The sequence below is a fragment of the Macrobrachium rosenbergii genome, chromosome 48, assembly GCF_040412425.1.
Source record: "Macrobrachium rosenbergii isolate ZJJX-2024 chromosome 48, ASM4041242v1, whole genome shotgun sequence".
NCBI lineage: Eukaryota > Metazoa > Arthropoda > Malacostraca > Decapoda > Palaemonidae > Macrobrachium > Macrobrachium rosenbergii.
Window position 1 is genome coordinate 74,336,026 of NC_089788.1, and position 19,570 is coordinate 74,355,595.

The 19,570-nt window shown below is 37.3% G+C and overlaps 4 protein-coding genes across 4 annotated transcripts in view; 2 read left to right on the forward strand and 2 right to left on the reverse strand.

Annotated features, from left to right (window-relative positions):
• LOC136831560 (pro-resilin-like) overlaps nucleotides 1-19,570 on the reverse strand; it is a 367,651-nt gene that overhangs the window by 343,339 nt on the left and 4,742 nt on the right. The window lies entirely within an intron of this gene.
• Nucleotides 2,304-3,810, forward strand: LOC136831655 (BAG domain-containing protein Samui-like). Its single transcript, XM_067092284.1, has 3 exons — nucleotides 2,304-2,315; nucleotides 2,880-3,017; nucleotides 3,155-3,810. The coding sequence occupies exons 1-3, from the start codon at nucleotides 2,304-2,306 to the stop codon at nucleotides 3,725-3,727; spliced, it is 723 nt and encodes a 240-aa protein (XP_066948385.1). The 3' UTR covers nucleotides 3,728-3,810.
• Nucleotides 6,207-9,340, forward strand: LOC136831656 (pro-resilin-like). The gene is made up of 4 exons (XM_067092285.1): nucleotides 6,207-6,248; nucleotides 6,814-6,951; nucleotides 7,090-7,615; nucleotides 9,333-9,340. Exons 1-4 carry the CDS (start codon nucleotides 6,207-6,209, stop codon nucleotides 9,338-9,340), a joined length of 714 nt encoding a protein of 237 aa, XP_066948386.1.
• LOC136831657 (uncharacterized) lies at nucleotides 9,892-11,442 on the reverse strand. The gene is made up of 3 exons (XM_067092286.1): nucleotides 11,356-11,442; nucleotides 10,695-10,832; nucleotides 9,892-10,558 (listed from the first exon to the last, which is right to left on the reverse strand). The coding sequence occupies exons 1-3, from the start codon at nucleotides 11,440-11,442 to the stop codon at nucleotides 10,046-10,048; spliced, it is 738 nt and encodes a 245-aa protein (XP_066948387.1). The 3' UTR covers nucleotides 9,892-10,045.

Consider the following 19,570-nt stretch of genomic DNA (forward strand, 5'->3'; position numbering starts at 1 on the left):
TATATGCATATATATACATGTATATATATATATATATATATATATATATATATATATATATATATATATATATATATAGAAACAACCAGATGAAAAAGTACTAATTACTGAAGTGTCAGCTCCATTGACTGGATGTATGAAAACTACAATCGTTTTTATTGAATGTTATAGAATAATAATGTCAACATAGGAAGGGTCTTTCCAGTAACAAAAGGTTTGCTCTTCAAACACCAAATGTTACGGCTTACGTTACCCAAAAAAACTGCCACTCAGCGGAAAATCAAGAAATTTGGTATTTCCCAAAATCACAGAGTCCCAGAGATGGTGGCCTTCGAAGGAAATGGATGGAGGTGAGTCAAGTGTACAGTAGAGATAACACAATGCGAGACCACCAAGGGATATAAACAATTTACAGGAGTTGTTCGAAAGACAAGAGGGTAAAATTGTCAAGAGTGAAGGATTCAGTGTTGCGATTATCAGGAATAATTTGTAACAGAAAAGAAATATCTAGTAAGTGAGTTACAAGTAACCATAAATTCGTGAAATGAAGGGGCTTACGTAAAAAACGCAGCAAAGCTCAAAGAACAGTGAATACGGCAGAAGAGCAAATAGTAAAAGTTAAAAAAATAATCCTTTTACTCATCTGACATCAAAGAGGAAAGATTCTAGATCCTATAGTCTAAAACGAAATGGACTGATATTAAAAGGAACTCAGACCTATCAACTGAAACGAAAGCGGAAGGACAGGCTGTAGTGACAGATATGTAAATAATAAGTTTTATTCCAATATTTACATTGGCTTTTCTGTATCTTACATGAATAAAATGCATTTCGATGCTAGAGTTAGATTTTATACTACTTACAATTTACTACATACAACAAACCTGAATGAACATCTTAAAAATGCAAAACGAAACGTAGTCTTGTAAAACATAGTTTAGTAGTATGTATAATTTTACTTACATAGTTAAATTAAGCATCACTTTTTGTTCAGAAAGTTGTACTCCTGTCGTTACAATTCTGGGAGTGCAGTCAGCATAAAAAGAGTAATCAACCTACAGGCAAAATGTGTTTCTTTAACGCTGATTTGAAAGAATTGATATTAACTATTGTTTTTATACCTGTTGGTAGCTTATTCCAAGCCAAAGGACCCTGTACAGAGAAAGATCTTTTACCCAGCTCAGTATTTGTCCTTGATATGTAAAGGTCGTTATTATTTCTGTTGTCCTGTCACTTCTAAATCTAACTGATGTCAGAGGAAAAATCCGTGGGAGCCTCGCAGGACAAGGTTTATTAAGGAAAAAAGACAGATTAGCTGATGTCATAAGAGCAAGATTGGCATCAAGAACTCAAAAATTAATTAAATAAATACAGAAAGAAGCTCAGCTACATAGAGATGGAGCCACATTTTCTAATAACAGAGATACATTTACGGCAACCTGAATGCAAATTCAAAGCTGCCTTCAAACCAGGAAAAAACAAAAGAAATGAACGAAATACAAGTATATACATATATGCAAGTATCGTATTATCAGCTACATAAAACATACATTTCTTGTAAATAATGTTCCCAATAACCGTATGTAAATACATATGGAGGGAATATATATGCAGTAAAGTATGTCTTGTCCTTAATGGGCCTTTAGTCTGAGAAAAAACTAACTTGAAGGATTGCCAATATTTTCGTTATGTCTAGAATAAAGAAAGATATTAGAAAATCTTCTTAATGCTATTCGTTGTTGAATTTGTATGTATACTCATGTGACCATGTACAAAAATACATGATCTCCTGCTCATACATGATATTGTTATCGCGTATACTCTTGCATATGAAAAATTAAAAGCTTTACATCACATTTTTTTTTCTAGGTGAGTATTATATATGTTACCTATAAACTACTAATCATTCCACAAGAACAGCAATCAAATTTCACTTTTAAGACCAATTTTCTGAAAGTGGAAAGATTCTTGGAGCATAACAAGTCCTGGTCAGTGTATTTCCTAACCATAAGAATTGACGAACGAGTCACAAAAACTTAAATCTTTGTGGATTGACCTTGAACTTACTGAAGCTGGTCACTTGTACCCGTAGTATAATACTTTGTCGTATGTTATAACGTGTTTCTGTAGGGTGGCAGACCAAGACTTGCCCCACCCTCGACACAGAGAGAGAGAGAGAGAGAGAGAGAGCGAGAGAGAGAGAGAAAATCTGGAGGAAAAACTTGAGAGTGACGTCACCAAAAGCGGCTTATATAAACTGGAAATCCATCTTCATGAAGCATCAGTTCGCTCCTGACTTCGACATGAACGCCAAGGTACCGGCCTTAAGTGTCGAATATTAGTGTCTAAAATATTTCATCGACATTAGAAAAATTTGCGAATGAGCTTAAAAAAGATTTTTTGATTGCTAAATGGACACTGAAGTGATATTCTTAAAGAGTATTAGAATTTCCATCTGGAAACTTGAACACCGTTGGCTGGAATTTAAAAGATTCAGGGAATTGTGTTTGTCAAATCAGCAAAAATCTAGTAGTATATTACGATATTATTCTTCGTTTTTATGTTTCCGTTACTCAGTTGAGTTTATGAGCAGGCCATGTTTCATTATTTCCTTTATATTTTTCTTAGAATAGAGAATGAAAAAATAATTATTCATTAAAGAAGATTAAGACTTGATAATGAAATAGAATGTAAAAATATTTAATTTTATCATATAACAGATGAAGACTTTCAACTTAATATCAACAAAGCTATACAATCTTGAGTAACGTTACACGATAAACAAGAGATCCTTCCAGAATTTTAAAATGGCAGCGTCTAATTGTGTAATATTAACTCAGAAATTGAGAATTTATAAAATGAATAATTCTTTATTCCAGATTCTCTTCGTTTTGGGCTTGGCAGCCATCGTTGCTGCTGACAAGCGTCCAGCACCACCATCGACTTCCTATGGACTTCCTCAGGTAGCTGCTGCCCCTAGGCCATCACGGCCATCCACTTCCTTCGGAGTAACTCAGGTAAGGACATGGTTGTGTTTTAAAGATATCACGAGGTTTACTGGAATTTTATTATGTCAACTTTATAGTCTTCTAGTAAATATTACTTTTAGGCTTAAAAAGTTTCTCTGAATGAATTTCCGCAATTATTCTTCCAGGGACAACGACCTTCATTCGACTCCTTCGAGAACTCTTTTGAAAGGTCCTCCTTCGAGCGTCCTTCTTTCTCCCGTTCTTTCGACCGCTCCTTTGAACACTCCTTTGAACGCTCCTTCGAGCGCAACTCAGACGAGTCCTTCGAATCTCCCAAGTACAACTTCCAATTCGGTGTCCACGAAGACTCCGCCAGCTTCGAGCACCAGGAGGCCCGTGACGACGACGAGACCCAGGATCCTACGTCGTCCAGCTTCCCGACGGTCGTCGCCAGACCGTCAGGTACTTCGTCAACGGAGGCTCAGGCTACGTCGCTGATGTCACCTACGAGGGAGAAGCCAGGTACCCTGACTCCTCCTCCTCATTCGAGTCCAGGGAGTTCTCAGCCCCAAGACCCTCTTACTCAGCCCCCAGAGCCCAACGCCCAAGAGCCCAGAGGCCAAGACCCTCTTTCACAAGCTTCGATTCCAGGGAATCTCGCGAATTCTTCTCTGCCCCCAGCACATCCTATGGTGTTCCTCAGTAAATGGACACAAGTTGAATTCTACCTACCCTTTATCGAAATGACATGGATCTAACAATTTTCTTTCTCCTTTTTTTCATCACTATTTTTTCTGCTTTAATCAATATATCTGTCAAAACTTCCTCTGCTATTATAATGAGCAGATGTATTTCCTTCTGATATCTGTTAAGTATTTATTTATAAACAATTTTGTATATAACTATTTATTGCTATTTATTAAACGAATGAATTTCAAAAATTTCTCTACATTACTTTTCCTTGTAGTCGATACGTCCGGATAAAAATGATAGTCTAAAACTTCATGTACCTTAGCAGTCAGAAGGCTGGCCTACGCATTTCTGTCGTTGAGAGACTAACAAATAAAAGACTATGGTAACCTATTGGGACCGTCCAATACTACCTTACACTAGAGTCTTTTGTAGGCCCGGCCTTGGTTCTGCATCTACCCCTCTACTCAATGTTCTTTACTTCTCTTCTGTGTCACTACCTCACAACACTAGGGGAATCATACTTGTCATTTATCTATTTCTCTCCTTTTGTTCTTGTCCCTCAATAAGAATTGATATATACATGAAAGGCAACAGCTGACATGAGTTGTTGAGAATCTCCTATGAGAAATTTAAATCTGCAGAAGGGTTAGATGGGTGACTAACTCAGTTGTAGGACTAAATCCATCCATGCTCTTCCAACCCATAACAGACCTCCCTCTGTTTCCATTCTCCTTACTAGCAGAGTCTGGTCTCCTATGTAGCTTAACCTCTGCCTTAACCATCTTCTACTCTCCCAGCAGATATTAAACAAACAAGCAAAAAACAGAGAAACCACCAGATGGAGAAAATACGAATTACTGAAGTGTCAGCTCCATTGACTGGATGTATGAAAACTATAATCATTTTTATTGAATGTTATAGAATAATAATGTCAACATCGGAAGGGTCTTTCCAATAACAAAAGGTTTGCTCTTCAAACACCAAGTGTTACGGCTTACGTTACCCAAATAACTGCCACTCAGCGGAAAATCGAGTAATTTGGTATTTCCCAAAATCACAGAGTCCCAGAGATGGTGGCCTTCGAAGGAAATGGAAGAAGGTGAGTCAAGTGTTCAGTAGAGATAACAAAATGCGAGAACACCAAGGAATATAAACAATTTATAGGAGTTGCTGGAGAGACAAGAGGGTAAAAATGTCAAGAGTGAAGGATTCAGTGTTGCGATTATCAGGAATAATTTGTAACAGAAAAGAAATTTCTAGTAAGCGAGTCACAAGTAACAAAAAATTCGTGAAATAAAGGAAGTTACGTAAAGAACGCAGCAAAGCTCAAAGAAGAGTGAATATAGAAGAAGAACAAATCCTTTTACTCATCTGACATCAAAAAGAGGAAAGATTCCAGATCCTAGAGTCTAAAACGAACTTGATTAATTTTAAAAGGAACTCAGACCTATCAACTGAAACGAAAGGGGAAAGACAGGCTGCAGTGACATATGTAAAGGCCCATGGAAGCCTTGCAGAACATGGATTTTTTTAGGGAAGAATGCAGATGTAGCTGATGTCAACACTTGTTCCATTAGAGCAAGATTAGCATCAAGAACTCAAAAATTAATTATATAAATACAGAAAAAAAGCTCAGCTACATAGAGGTGAAGACACATTTTCTAATAACAGAGATACATTTACAGCAGCCTAAATGCAAATTCAGTGCTGCCTTCAAACCGGAAAAACAAAAGAAACAAACGAAATACAAATATACTTATGCAAGTATTGTATTATCTGCAACATATAACATATATTTCTTGTAAATAATGTTCCCAGTAACCTCATGTAAAAATATATACTGTAGTCTATGTCTGGTCGTTAAAGGGTCTTTAATCTAAAAAAATTAACTTGAAGAATTGCCAGTATTTTCGTTTTGTCTAGCATTAAGAAAGGTATTACAAAATGTTCTCATTAATATTCTTTATGCAAACGCATATGGTCATATACAAAAATACATAATCTTCTGCTCATACATGATATTGTTATTGCGTATACTCTTGCATTTGCAAAATTAAAAGATTTACATCACAATTTTTGTCCTGGGTTAGTATTATATATCGATCACCTATAAATTTCTACTCATTCCACAAGATCAGCAATCAAATTTCACTTTTAAGACCAATTTTCTGAAAGTGGAAAGATTGTTGGAACATAACAAGTCCTGGTCAGTGTATTTCCTAACCATAAGAACTGGCGAACGAGTCACAAAAACTTAAATCTTTGTGGGAGTAACCTTGAACTTACTGAAGCTGGTCACTTGTTCCCGTGGTATAATACTTTGTCGTATGTTATAACGTGTTTCTGTTGGATTGCAGATCAAGACTCGCCCCACCCTCCACACATACACACACACACACACACACACACAGAGAGAGAGAGAGAGAGAGAGAGAGAGAGAGAGAGAGAGAGAGAGAGAGAGAGAGAGAGAGAGATAAAATCTAGAGGAAAAACTTGAGAGTGACGTCACCAAAAGCGGCTTATATAAACTGGAAATCCATCTTCATGAAGCATCAGTTTGCTCCTGACTTCGACATGAACGCCAAGGTACCGGCCTTAAGTGTCGAATATTACTGTCTATAATATTTCATCGACATTAGAAAATTTTGCGATCGAGCTTAAAAAAGATATTTTGATTGTGAAATAGACACTGAAGTGATATTCTTAAAGAGCATTAGAATTTCCATCTGGAAACTTGTACACCGTTGGCCGGAATTTAAAAGATTCAGGGAAATGTCGTGTTTATCAAATCAGCAAAAATCTAGTAGTATATTACGAAATTATTCTTCGTTTTTATGTTTCCGTTACTCAATTCAGTTCATGAGCAGGCCATATTTCATTCTTTCCTTAATAGTTTTCTTAGAACAGAGAATGTAAAAATAATTATTCGTTCAAGAAGATTAAGACTTGATAATGAAATAAAATGTAAAAACATTTCCATTTATCTTATAACAGATGAAGACTTTCAACTTAATGTCAACAAAGCTATACAATCTTGAGTAACATAACACGAAACAAGAGATACTTCCAGAATTTTAAAATGCCAGCGTCTAATTGTGTAATATTAACTCAGAAATTGAGAATTTATAAAATGAATAATTCTTTATTCCAGATTCTCTTCGTTTTGGGCTTGGCAGCCATCGTTGCTGCTGACAAGCGTCCAGCACCACTCTCGACTTCCTATGGACTTCCTCAGGTAGCTGCTGCCCCTAGGCCATCACGGCCATCCACATCCTTCGGAGTAACTCAGGTAAGGATATGGTTGTGATTTTAAAGATATCACGAGGTTTACCGGAATTTTATTATGTCAGCTTTATAGTCTTCTAGTAAATATTACTTTTAGGCTTAAAAAGTGTCTCTGAATGAATTTCCGCAATTATTCTTCCAGGGACAACGACCTTCATTCGACTCCTTCGAGAACTCTTTTGAAAGGTCCTCCTTCGAGCGTCCTTCTTTCTCCCGTTCTTTCGACCGCTCCTTTGAACGCTCCTTTGAACGCTCCTTCGAGCGCAACTCAGACGAGTCCTTCGAATCCCCCAAGTACAACTTCCAATTCGGTGTCCACGAAGACTCTGCCAGCTTCGAGCACCAGGAGGCCCGTGACGACGACGAGACCCAGGGATCCTACGTCGTCCAGCTTCCCGACGGTCGTCGCCAGACCGTCAGGTACTTCGTCAACGGAGGCTCAGGCTACGTCGCTGATGTCACCTACGACGGAGAAGCCAGATACCCAGACTCCTCCTCATTCGAGTCCTCATTCGAGTCCAGGGAGTTCTCAGCCCCAAGACCCTCTTACTCAGCCCCCAGAGCCCAACGCCCAAGAGCCCAGAGGCCAAGACCCTCCTTCAAGCTTCGATTCCAGGGAATCTCAGTGAATTCTTCTCTGCCCCCAGCACATCCTATGGTGTTCCTCAGTAAATGGACATCAGTTGAATTTAACCTACCCTTTATCGAAATGACGTGGATTTGACAATTTCCTTTTTTACTCTTCTGTACATTTCTTCTGTTCATGAAAATTTTCATGAACCTTTCCCAATGCATGATGAGATTCCTATACTTTTCATAGTGATTAGCTATGTATTTATATAGAACCTTTGTACATTACTATTTATTAAAACATTGAATTTATGAATATCTTTCTGTCTCCCTCTTTTTCTTTTGCTAGAAGCAGTAACAGCCTACAAATACTGCATTGAAAGATTATCGTATAGTGACAACTTATTATATGGAAGAAAAATCTAAGATTATTACTTGTGACGCGTTGAAATCACCGATCCCATCATAGTAAACACACACATATACATACTCCCTCTCTCTCTCTCTCTCTCTCTCTCTCTCTCTCTCTCTGTCAATCTGCATGACTATCGTTCTATCTTTCTCTTGTAATGAGGACGTATCATTTGTAAATACTGTATATTCAGTTATGGTATCAATTCTGAACTGTTGCCGTAAATATTCTGGGAATATTCAGTAAAGTCCTTGGACTTTAAAGCGAAAATTTCGGCATGAATTCTAAAGAATTAAATGGGTTTGACTTCATTTTTTTTATAATTCGAAACTTTTATTTTTGTTACTGATATTAAAAGAAAGGTAAGCATGAAGACTAACAGGAAAAATTCAACGACAAATTAAGTGATACTGAAAAAGTAGAAATTTGAACCGCCAATATATTGCATAAATGTATGCATGTACTCTTAATAACCACAACGACCTCTTAACTTCTTGAAGTCCTCCGTCTATCCAGATGAGGAACAAGTGAAGGAGCCCTTTTGAAGCTCCTACCTGAATTATGGAGCTCCTACCTGAATTTATGGCTTGGTGCGGTAATCGTATCCAAGAAGCGTGAGAAAAAAAAAATTAGTTAAGAAGCCATGTCGATAATACAATTACGTAAATACTTATAAAAATGAATATTTTATGTAATATATTCCCATATGCTTGACACCCTTGAAAGTCTTGAATATGCAATATGTTAGACTTCTGCTTCTTCAGAGATGAGTTTGCTAGCCCCATGCCCTCCTCTACCCTGATTAAGGCATTTCTCAGTCGACTAACTAAAACATACATAACTTATTCTTGGGTTTACAGAGGAACATTGCAATTTAATGTAACATGTCTCAAGATTTCTGCCTCATTTACAAATCTAACTTTCGACCTTTCAGTGGTGAGGCAGACTTCCTAACCACATGAAGAAGAAGAAGAAGAAGAAGAGTTTTGTTTTGGACAGCATCTTAATTCTTCTTCAAGGAATAATACCCTCGTGAGTATATTCAAGACATGAATATGTAGCAAGGAATTTCCAAAAAGACCAATAATTAGGGAATATCAAGTCTTTATACGGTAGTTAATCGTTCTCAAAATGGACACAAAAAAGATGTTATCCATTTGATCAGGATTTCATGATACCTACGATATGTTCATTTTGTAAGGGTTTTTAATTAGTGCACCTTCAAGTGTCCAAGCTTAAAAACAACGCATACTCCCATAATGGACAAGAGAATGGGTCCCACTTGATACAATCGTTCGTATTGCCTTCTTGAATGAAAATGGAAGAATTTTGTTGAGCATAACTTTCCAGTCTTTGATCAGAAATTTTCCAATTGATAAACATTTTTCTCTTTGCACCCACAGGAGATTAAGAGCGCACGTGTAACCTACGAATATGTCAGTATTGTTTGGCATTTTTTGCCTTTCCTGTAAACATTAGTAACCATTGGACAGACCCCATTAAGTAGGTATGAATAATAAAATTGTCTTCCTTTGAAAATTCTGCAAATTTTCTTAATGTCATGCATGACTGGTAATATGATTTCGTCACAACACTTTTCTTCTGGTTTCTCACTGGGAAATGAAGGACTTTTTTTTTTTAGCTTTCATTTACAATAAGTTACCTTTTCACAAATCATGCTTATGAAAAAAAAAAAAATTCTGGATGTCAATTTCTTTTTTCTTTGTACACAGAGCGGCTTGAATAAATCATTGAACTGTTCGATTGTTACGTTGTTTATTTTACATATTATTTTCAATATGTCTTTCAGAATATTTCTTTTTGTTTATTTTGAAAGAGTGCCAGAAGATTATTCCTCAAACAAACTAAACAGTAAGTCAAGTGTTATAGGTCTTTATCAGGACATGTAGATAAAAAGACATTTATAAGATTCAAATGTTTAATAAATAGTAACATATACAGTTTTTATTACATATGCCATCAACAACTATTTGGAAGACAGATATCAGTACATTTAGCTGAAGAAACACATGAAAAATAGTAAAAGAAAAAATAAATAAATGGTAAAATCTGAGTCATTTCGATATGTGGCCGGCTAGATGAAAATGATGTCAGCTTACTGAGGGACACCATAGGATGTGCTGGGAGCAGAGAAGAATTCGCGAGATTCCCTGGAGTCGAAGCTTGTGAATGAGGGTCTTGGCCTCTGGGCTCTTGGGCGTTGGGCTCTGGGGGCTGAGAACTCCCTGGACTCGAATGAGGCTGACTCGAATGAGGAGGAGTCTGGGTATCTGGCTTCTCCGTCGTAGGTGACCTCAGCGACGTAGCCTGAGCCTCCGTTGACGAAGTACCTGACGGTCTGGCGACGACCGTCGGGAAGCTGGACGGTGTAGGATCCCTGGGTCTCGTCGTCGTCACGGGCCTCCTGGTGCTCGAAGCTGGCGGAGTCTTCGTGGACACCGAATTGGAAGTTGTACTTGGGAGTTTCGAAGGACTCGTCTGAGTCGCGTTCGAAGGAGCGTTCAAAGGAGCGCTCAAAGGATCGGTCGAAAGAGCGGGAGAAGGAAGGACGCTCGAAGGAGGACCTTTCAAAAGAGCTCTCGAAGGAGTCGAAGGAAGGACGTTGTCCCTGGAAGAATAATTGCAGAAATTCATTCAGAGACACTTTCCATGCCTAAAAGTAATATTTACAGGAAGTACTGTTAAGCTGACAACAAAATTCCAGTAAACCTCGTGATATCTTTAAAACACAACCATCTCCTTACCTGAAGTGCTCCGAAGGATGTGGATGGCCGTGATGGCCTAGGGGCAGCAGCTACCTGAGGAACTCCATAGGAAGTCGATAGTGGTGCTGGACGCTTGTCAGCAGCAACGATGGCTGCCAAGCCCAGAACGAAGATAATCTGGAATAAAGAGTTATTAATTTGTAGAATCTACTTCTGAGTCAATGTTAAACCATCTAGAGGCTTTAAAATGACAAGATTCAGGTAATATTCATAAGTTTTGTTATGTTCTTCTTTTATGAGATAAAAGTAAATGTGTTTTTACTTTTCGTTTCAATGTCTAGTCTTAATATTTTTTAATGAGTTATTTCATTCTCTGTTTATAGAGAAATATCAGGTAAATCATAAAATATGGCCTACTCATAAACTGAAGTAAAAAAAGAAAAGGAAGTATATGAACGTAGACTAGTTTCCGCAAAACGTTATGAGATTATTGATGTCTTGCTAAACATAAAACTTATTGTGTCATTTAAATTCAGCAATCGGTATCTGTCCTCTCAGATGGAAATTCTAATTCTCTTAATGAGATCACTTCAGTGTCACTGAGATGGTCAACATGATTTTTTTTTTTTAGGCTAAATCGCAAATATTCCTAAAATGATGAAAATTTTTAGACACTAGCAAGCGACATTGTGACAGGTACCTTGGGGTTCATGTCGAAGCTAGGAGAGAACTGATGCTTCAAGAAGATGGATCTGCAGTTTATATAAGCCGCTTTTAGTGACGTCATCCTCAAGTTTTTTCCGTCCAGATTATCTCTCTCTCTCTCTCTCTCTCTCTCTCTCTCTCTCTCTCTCTCTCTCGAGGGTGGGGCGAGTCTTGGTGACTAGCCCTGCAGAAAAACAGGATCACTCGAGGCAGCATCGTTCACCAGACGAAATGAGGAGCAAGTCCCGTAAGTTCAAGGCCAATCCCCCGAAGATTTTAACTTTTTTTTTTTTTGGTCCTCATTCATTAGGTCTGAGGGTTAGGAAATACACTGACCAGAACTTGTCATGTTCCAAGAATACTTCGACTTTCGAGAGACTGATTTTAAAAATGGAGGTTGATCCTGGTTCTTGGCGGTGAGAGAGAGATCAAATTTTCATTAGAAATTGTTTATGTCTGTGAGTATAAGTAAATAAACTGTAAATGATATATTTTTGTAATATGTCCATGTGCATTCTTATGCAATTAAGGTAAAGATAATTCAAAAAGTATGTTTTATTAATTTCTATGCACATGAGAAAGTCTAAATGAAAATGCTAAAAATACTTTAAGTTTTACTGTAGGTCTTATGTCTTGGGATTTCAAAATTAGATATTTTCTGAGTATGTATGTACTGAATCTATTTACCCATATCTCTATTCAGTTGTAGTGGGTGCACAAACTAAATCCATCCCTCTATGAATCGACATGAAATCAATTCTAGCATTTCCAAATGCATATTTACATTTATTTTGTTGTTAACGTTTGATCTGAAGGCATCATAGAATTTGTATTCAAAGTAATTTTAAATTTTCCAGTATCCTTACCTGATTGCTTGTAAATAATATGGAGGTGTTGTATCTTCATAATGGTATCTTTGGTAATGCATTTCGGTAATACTTAGAAAATTTTTGCAGTTAAAACATAAACAACCATTTAAGTACAGTTCTTACATGAAATAGGTATGTGTATGTATATTTGTAATTCACACGAATAACTTTGTGCTGTAATCTCTAACTGAGGTATAATTATCAAGATAACCTTTCAGTAAGGAATTTGAACAACCCTGTTCAAATCCAAAATTTAATATTAACATTGTCCATAAAGTTTTTCTCAAGAAGCCTAAGTCTGGTGACTTTTCCTGGAGCACTTCCAGATTTGTCATGACAACCTTTACTCGAGTATTTATTTCAACCGAAAGTAGGGGAACTTAGTTTATGTCTGAATATATTGCTAGACTTAAATCTGCCCTTTTTAATGCTAACTGTAAATTCCTTTTCCAACTTCCATTATAATTCTTTCATTTTCTAGTGTTCTCTAAACTCAATCGACTTTGTTTCTTTCTTCTTGCTTATTTCTCGACCACACGCTCAAGAATTCTTCAAATAATATTTGAGTAAATACCAGCTGGGATGTTCTGTTCTACCCATACTGGCGTGTGAAGTAACAAAAGAAAGCCTCTTTGTGTTGCAAAATGTTCTAAAAAGGTCAGAACAGTGCATCTAACATTATTATGCAGTCATTCCTTGCCTTACGTCATTTCTTTCGATTTGCTTTTTACAAAGTATTTTTACCCTCGCATGTCTTCTAACATTTCAGTCCTTTTATATACCTTTGAATACTCTATTATCCTTTTTTAGTATATTCAAAACCTCCCTTCTAATTACCTTTGGGCAGTTTAGTTATAGAGCTTCTGGTAGGATACTGTAAACGTATGTTGAAGCGCCTTTTTTTTATTAATACCACGGTTACGGAAATGTCATTGCACGTATTAGAATTTAATCCATTTACAACTTATCATTGGACTGTTTTCTGCTTCTCAGGTATCCAGCAAAAGAAGTGGAAACATCAAAAATTAAATGTTTAATGCACGTTGAAAAGTATAAGTTGATTTTCCTTCTTCACTAAAACTGACATTTTCCAAAGGCTATGTCAACTTCTATCCCTCATTTTTTTTTCTCTCTCTTTCATCATGAAGGATCTCTAAGATTATTCCTTAAGTGAAAAAAGTAAAGCTTTTTTCTCTGTGCTTCTGATGTGCCAGATCATGAATCTGCCACTCTGCAATTGTATGTCCTCTGATAAAATTCCTCTGCAGCAAATGGATTAACTGTAAGTATTATAGCTGCATCCTTTTTCAAATAGGATTTTTTTCCCGTTTATTATATAGGAAGATAATGGATTCAATTTTCAATGCCTTTATTTTAGTGTACCTTTAATTTCTCATCCAGAGTACCTAGCATGTGAAGGAGAGCGAATTTGACTTGGAAACTGAGGAACAAAAATAATTATTCTCGAAAAAAAAACAGAAAACAGTACCAAAGAACCATGGCAAAGAACGCGTCAGAAGAAAGAATTGGTGTCAGTATAACGTAATGAATGATTGCAGAAACATAGAATGATTATAAAAGCTGGAAGAAGAAGAATTGTTGTTGGATTGCTTCATCAATGGGGAATCAAAGACCCTTCATTCTAATCACAGGTGTGTTGAGAGAGTTACAGTGGCAAAACTGATACCACTGAAATGAAAGATTAATATTGTGGCGAGAGATCTGGAAAATCCATCTTCGGGAAGCATCACTGAACAACTGAGAGAGGTAAAGGTTGAGAGAAAGCAGAAGCTACAGTAGATGAAATGTATGGAAAAGAAAGAACCAATACTACAACTGAAAAGACCACCTTTCTGCCTCGCCGAAAGTCAAAAACCTTGGAGGTGTTTCTCCAAACTTTTCAGTGATGTCACTGGGCGGGAAAGTGTATCAGTTCTCATCATCATTTCATCGGTTTCATCAGCCAAGAGGACCATATGGCCAATAACACAGGTGTTATGCACCTGGTGATGTCAGGAATGGGTACCGAGGATGAAATTTGAATGCTTTACTAGTGTAACAGAAGGTTTTTCAATAAAGCCCTACTTGAGAAGAATATAAAATCAGTCTTACCAAGTCAAACCAAGGAGGGTCCATTTAACCATTAAGTAGCAATATCTAAATGTTCAAGAGTTGGCTGTGCCCTTAACAGTCTACACCTGTACTGCATGGATATTAATACTATTCTATCTTTATACAAAAAATAAAGCCCTGATCATTTCTACGAATGAAAAATCCTCTTCAGTAGCTATTTTACAGAACTTTCGTTTTCACAGACATATGTTCTTTGAACAACTATAAACAGCCATCCTTAATATTTAATCCATAGCAGATATAGACAATCTGAATGTTACTTTTGGAAGGCAAGGCAGAACAGTATTGTTCATTCAAAGCCTTTAAGCTTTTGTCAGTTATATAATATTTAATAATTCAGAAAAATAAATCATGATAAATGATATCTGAGTTTAGAAGGTAGCATAAAAAGGCAAATTTCTTCAAGAAATTTATGACTCCTGCATCATCTTGCAGTTGCGTAAATTAACTTTTTTACATTCTTCTGTCAGATCTGTTTCCATCAGATCTCATCGAGATAGATTTGCTAGACATATTTTCTAAATTGATATTCGTCTTATTTCTTCCATATGAATGAAATATGCAAAAGAAATTTAGTTTTGAAAAATAATGAATGATAAACGGCCGTGGGAATATTTTTAGATGATTATTTTGCTTCTTCCATTTACCAAAAATTCATTGATACTGCCTTGCAAGTTATTTTCAACACTGATTCCTCATATCTCTTGTTAACACCACAATTAAAATTTCCTGAGACTTCCTAAAATGAAAAGTCATTGCAATCTCGAGTATGGAGGCATCGAACAGAAGGGTAAGTATTAAATAGCCATATATGAAATTCCTTCTTTAATAAATAGCAATAAACAGCAAAGTACACATTTTCCAGCATACATAGGAACAACAACTATGGGCAGGACTGATATCTGTTCATTATCAAGAGAGAAGAGAGGAAAAGAAAATTTTAACAATTTCCTGGAAACTCTTCAGAAAGCAGAAGTTCTTCTTAACTGAAAAAAGTCTGTGTCGTCTCGATATGAGGTCGGTTTCGTGCAAACATCGTCCGCCTTACTGAGGAGCGCCATAAGCCCTGCTGGTACAGCCACGAATTCGCGGGATTCGTGGGACTCAAGGATGAAAAGGGCCTTGGGCGCTGGGCTCTGGGGCTGAGAACTCCCTGGACTCGAATGATTTATTGACTCGAATGAGGAGGAGGAGTCTCTGTCTCCTCTTCTTCTTTTGCTAGGTGACATCAGCGACGTAGCCTGAGCCTATTTGAACGAAGTACTTGACGGTCTGGCGACGACCGTCGGGAAGCTGGACGACGTAGGATCCCTGGGTCTCGTCGTCGTCACGGGCCTCCTGGTGCTCAAGCTGGCATGACTGGAGTCGTCTTTCTGGACACCGGGACTGGAAGTTGTACCTGGGAGTTTCAGTTAAGGATTCATCTGAGTCGCGTTCGAAGGAGCGTTCGAAGGAGTAAAGTCCAAAGGAGCGTTCAAAAGAAAACGCATGAATTCTAAAAGAATTAAATGGGTTTGACTTCATTTTTTTTATAATTCGAAACTTTTATTTTGATACTGATGTTAAAAGAAAGGTAAGCATGAAGACTAACAGGAAAAATTCAACGACAAAGTAAGAGATACTGAAAAAGTAGAAATTTTAAACATGCATAATATAACTTAATAACGACCTCGTAACTTCTTGAAGTCCTCCTTGTATCCAGATGAGGAACAAGTGAAGGGGCCCTTTTGGAGCTCCTACCTGAATTTAGGGCTTGGTGCGGTAATCGCATCCAAGAAGCGTGAGAAAAAAAATTAGTTAAAGGCCATGTCGATAATACAATTACGTAAATACTTATAAAAATGAATATTTTATGTAGTATATTCCCATATGCTTTTCAACCTTGAAGGTCTTACATACACAAAATGTCAGACTTCTGCTTCTTCAGAGACGACTTTGCTAGCCCCATGCCCTCCTCTACCCTGATTAAGGCATTTCTCAGTCGACTAACTAAAACATACATAACTTATTCTTGGGTTTACAGAGGAACATTGCAATTTAATGTAACATGCCTCAAGATTTCTGCCTCATTTACAAATCTAACTTTCGACCTTTCAGTGGTGAGGCAGACTTCCTAACCACATGAAGAAGAAGAAGAAGAAGAAGAAGAGTTTTGTTTTGGACAGCATCTTAATTCTTCTTCAAGGAATAATACCTTCGTGAGTATATTCAAGACATGAATATGTAGCAAGGAATTTCCAAAAAGACCAATAATTAGGGAATATCAAGTCTTTATACGGTAGTTAATCGTTCTCAAAATGGACACAAAAAAGATGTTATCCATTTGATCAGGATTCCATGATACCTACGATATGTTCATTTTGTAAGGGTTTTTAATTAGTGCACCTTCAAGTATCCAAGCTTAAAAACAACGCATACTCCCATAATGGGTCCCACTTGATAGAATCGTTCGCATTGCCTTCTTGAATGAAAATGGAAGAATTTTGTTGAGCATAACTTTCCAGTCTTTTGATCAGAAATTTTCCAATTGATAAACATTTTCTCTTTGCACCCACAGGAGATTAAGAGCGCACGTGTAACCTACGAATATGTCAGTATTGTTTGGCATTTTTTGCCTTTCCTGTAAACATTAGTAACCATTGGACAGACCCCATTAAGTAGGTATGAACAATAAAATTGTCTTCCTTTGAAAATTCTGCAAATTTTCTTAATGTCATGCATGACTGGTAATATGATTTCGTCACAACACTTTTTTGCTGGTTTCTCACTGGGAAATGAAGGACTTTTTTTTTTTGCTTTCATTTACAATAAGTTACCTTTTCACAAATCATGCTTATGAAAAAAAAATTCTGGATATCAATTTCTTTTTTCCTTGCACACAGAGCGGCTTGAATAAATCAATGAACTGTTCGATTGTTACTGTGTTTATTTTACATAATATTTTCAATACGTCTTTCAGAATATTTCTTTTTGTTTATTTTGAAAGAGTGCCAGAAGATTATTCCTCAAACAAACTAAACAGTAAGTCAAGTGTTATAGGTCTTTATCAGGACATGTAGATAAAAAGACATTTATAAGATTCAAATGTTTAATAAATAGTAACATATACAGTTTTTATTACATATGCCATCAACAACTATTTGGAAGACAGATATCAGTACATTTAGTTGAAGAAACACATGGAAAATAGTATAAGGAAGAATAAATAAATGGTAAAATCTGAGTCATTTCGATATGTGGCCGACTAGATGAAAATGATGTCAGCTTACTGAGGGACACCATAGGATGTGCTGGGAGCAGAGAAGAATTCGCGGGATTCCCTGGAGTCGAAGCTTGTGAATGAGGGTCTTGGCCTCTGGGCTCTTGGGCGTTGGGCTCTGGGGCTGAGAACTCCCTGGACTGAGAACTCCCGACTCGAATGAGGCTGACTCGAATGAGGAGGAGTCTGGGTATCTGGCTTCTCCGTCGTAGGTGACCTCAGCGACGTAGCCTGAGCCTCCGTTGACGAAGTACCTGACGGTCTGGCGACGACCGTCGGGAAGCTGACGACGTAGGATCCTGGGTCTCGTCGTCGTCACGGGCCTCCTGGTGCTCGAAGCTGGCTGAGTCTTCGTGGACACCGAATTGGAAGTTGTACTTGGGAGTTTCGAAGGACTCGTCTGAGTCGCGTTCGAAGGAGCGTTCAAAGGAGCGCTCAAAGGATCGGTCGAAAGAGCGGGAGAAGGAAGGACGCTCGAAGGAGGACCTTTCAAAAGAGCTCTCGAAGGAGTCGAATGAAGGACGTTGTACCTGGAAGAATAATTGCAGAAATTCATTCAGAGACACTTTCCATGCCTAAAAGTAATATTTACAGGAAGTACTGTTAAGCTGACAACAAAATTCTAGTAAACCTCGTGATATCTTTAAAACACAACCATGTCCTTACCTGAGTTACTCCGAAGGATGTGGATGGCCGTGATGGCCTAGGGGCAGCAACTACCTGAGGAACTCCATAGGAAGTCGATAGTGGTGCTGGACGCTTGTCAGCAGCAACGATGGCTGCCAAGCCCAGAACGAAGATAATCTGGAATAAAGAGTTATTAATTCTGTAGAATCTACTTCTGAGTCAATGTTAAACCATCTAGAGGCTGCATGACAAGATTCGGGTAATATTCATAAGTTTTGTTATGTTTTCTTTTATGAGATAAAAAGTAAATGCGTTTTTACTTTTCGTTTCAATGTCTAGTCTTAATATTTTTAATGAGTTATTTCATTCTCTGTTTATAGAGAAATATCAGGTAAATCATAAAATATGGCCTACTCATAAACTGAAGTAAAAAAAAGGAAAGGAAATATATGAACGAAGACTAGTTTCCGCAAAACGTTATGAGATTATTGATGTCTTGCTAAACATAAAACTTATTGTGTCATTTAAATTCAGCAATCGGTATCTGTCCTCTCAGATGGAAATTCTAATTCTCTTAATGAGATCACTTCAGTGTCACTGAGATGGTCAACATGATTTTTTTTTTTTAGGCTAAATCGCAAATATTCCTAAAATGATGAAAATTTTTAGACACTAGCAAGCGACATTGTGACAGGTACCTTGGGTTCATGTCGAAGCTAGAGAGAACTGATGCTTCAAGAAGATGGATCTGCAGTTTATATAAGCCGCTTTTAGTGACGTCATCCTCAAGTTTTTCCGTCCAGATTATCTCTCTCTCTCTCTCTCTCTCTCTCTCTCTCTCTCTCTCTCTCTCTCTGTCGAGGGTGGGGCGAGTCTTGGTGACTAGCCCTGCAGAAAAACGGGATCACTCGAGGCAGCATCGTTCACCAGACGAAATGAGGAGCAAGTCCCGTAAGTTCAAGGCCAATCCCACGAAGATTTTAACTTTTTTTTTTTTTTTTGGTCCTCATTCATTAGGTCTGAGGGTTAGGAAATACACTGACCAGAACTTGTCATGTTCCAAGAATACTTCGACTTTCGAGAGACTGATTTTAAAAATGGAGGTTGATCCTGGTTCTTGGCGGTGAGAGAGAAATCAAATTTTCATTAGAAATTGTTTATGTCTGTGAGTATAAGTAAATAAACTGTAAATGATATATTTTTGTAATATGTCCATGTGCATTCTTATGCAATTAAGGTAAAGATAATTCAAAAAGTATGTTTTATTAATTTCTATGCACATGAGAAAGTCTAAATTAAAATGCTAGAAATATTTTAAGTTT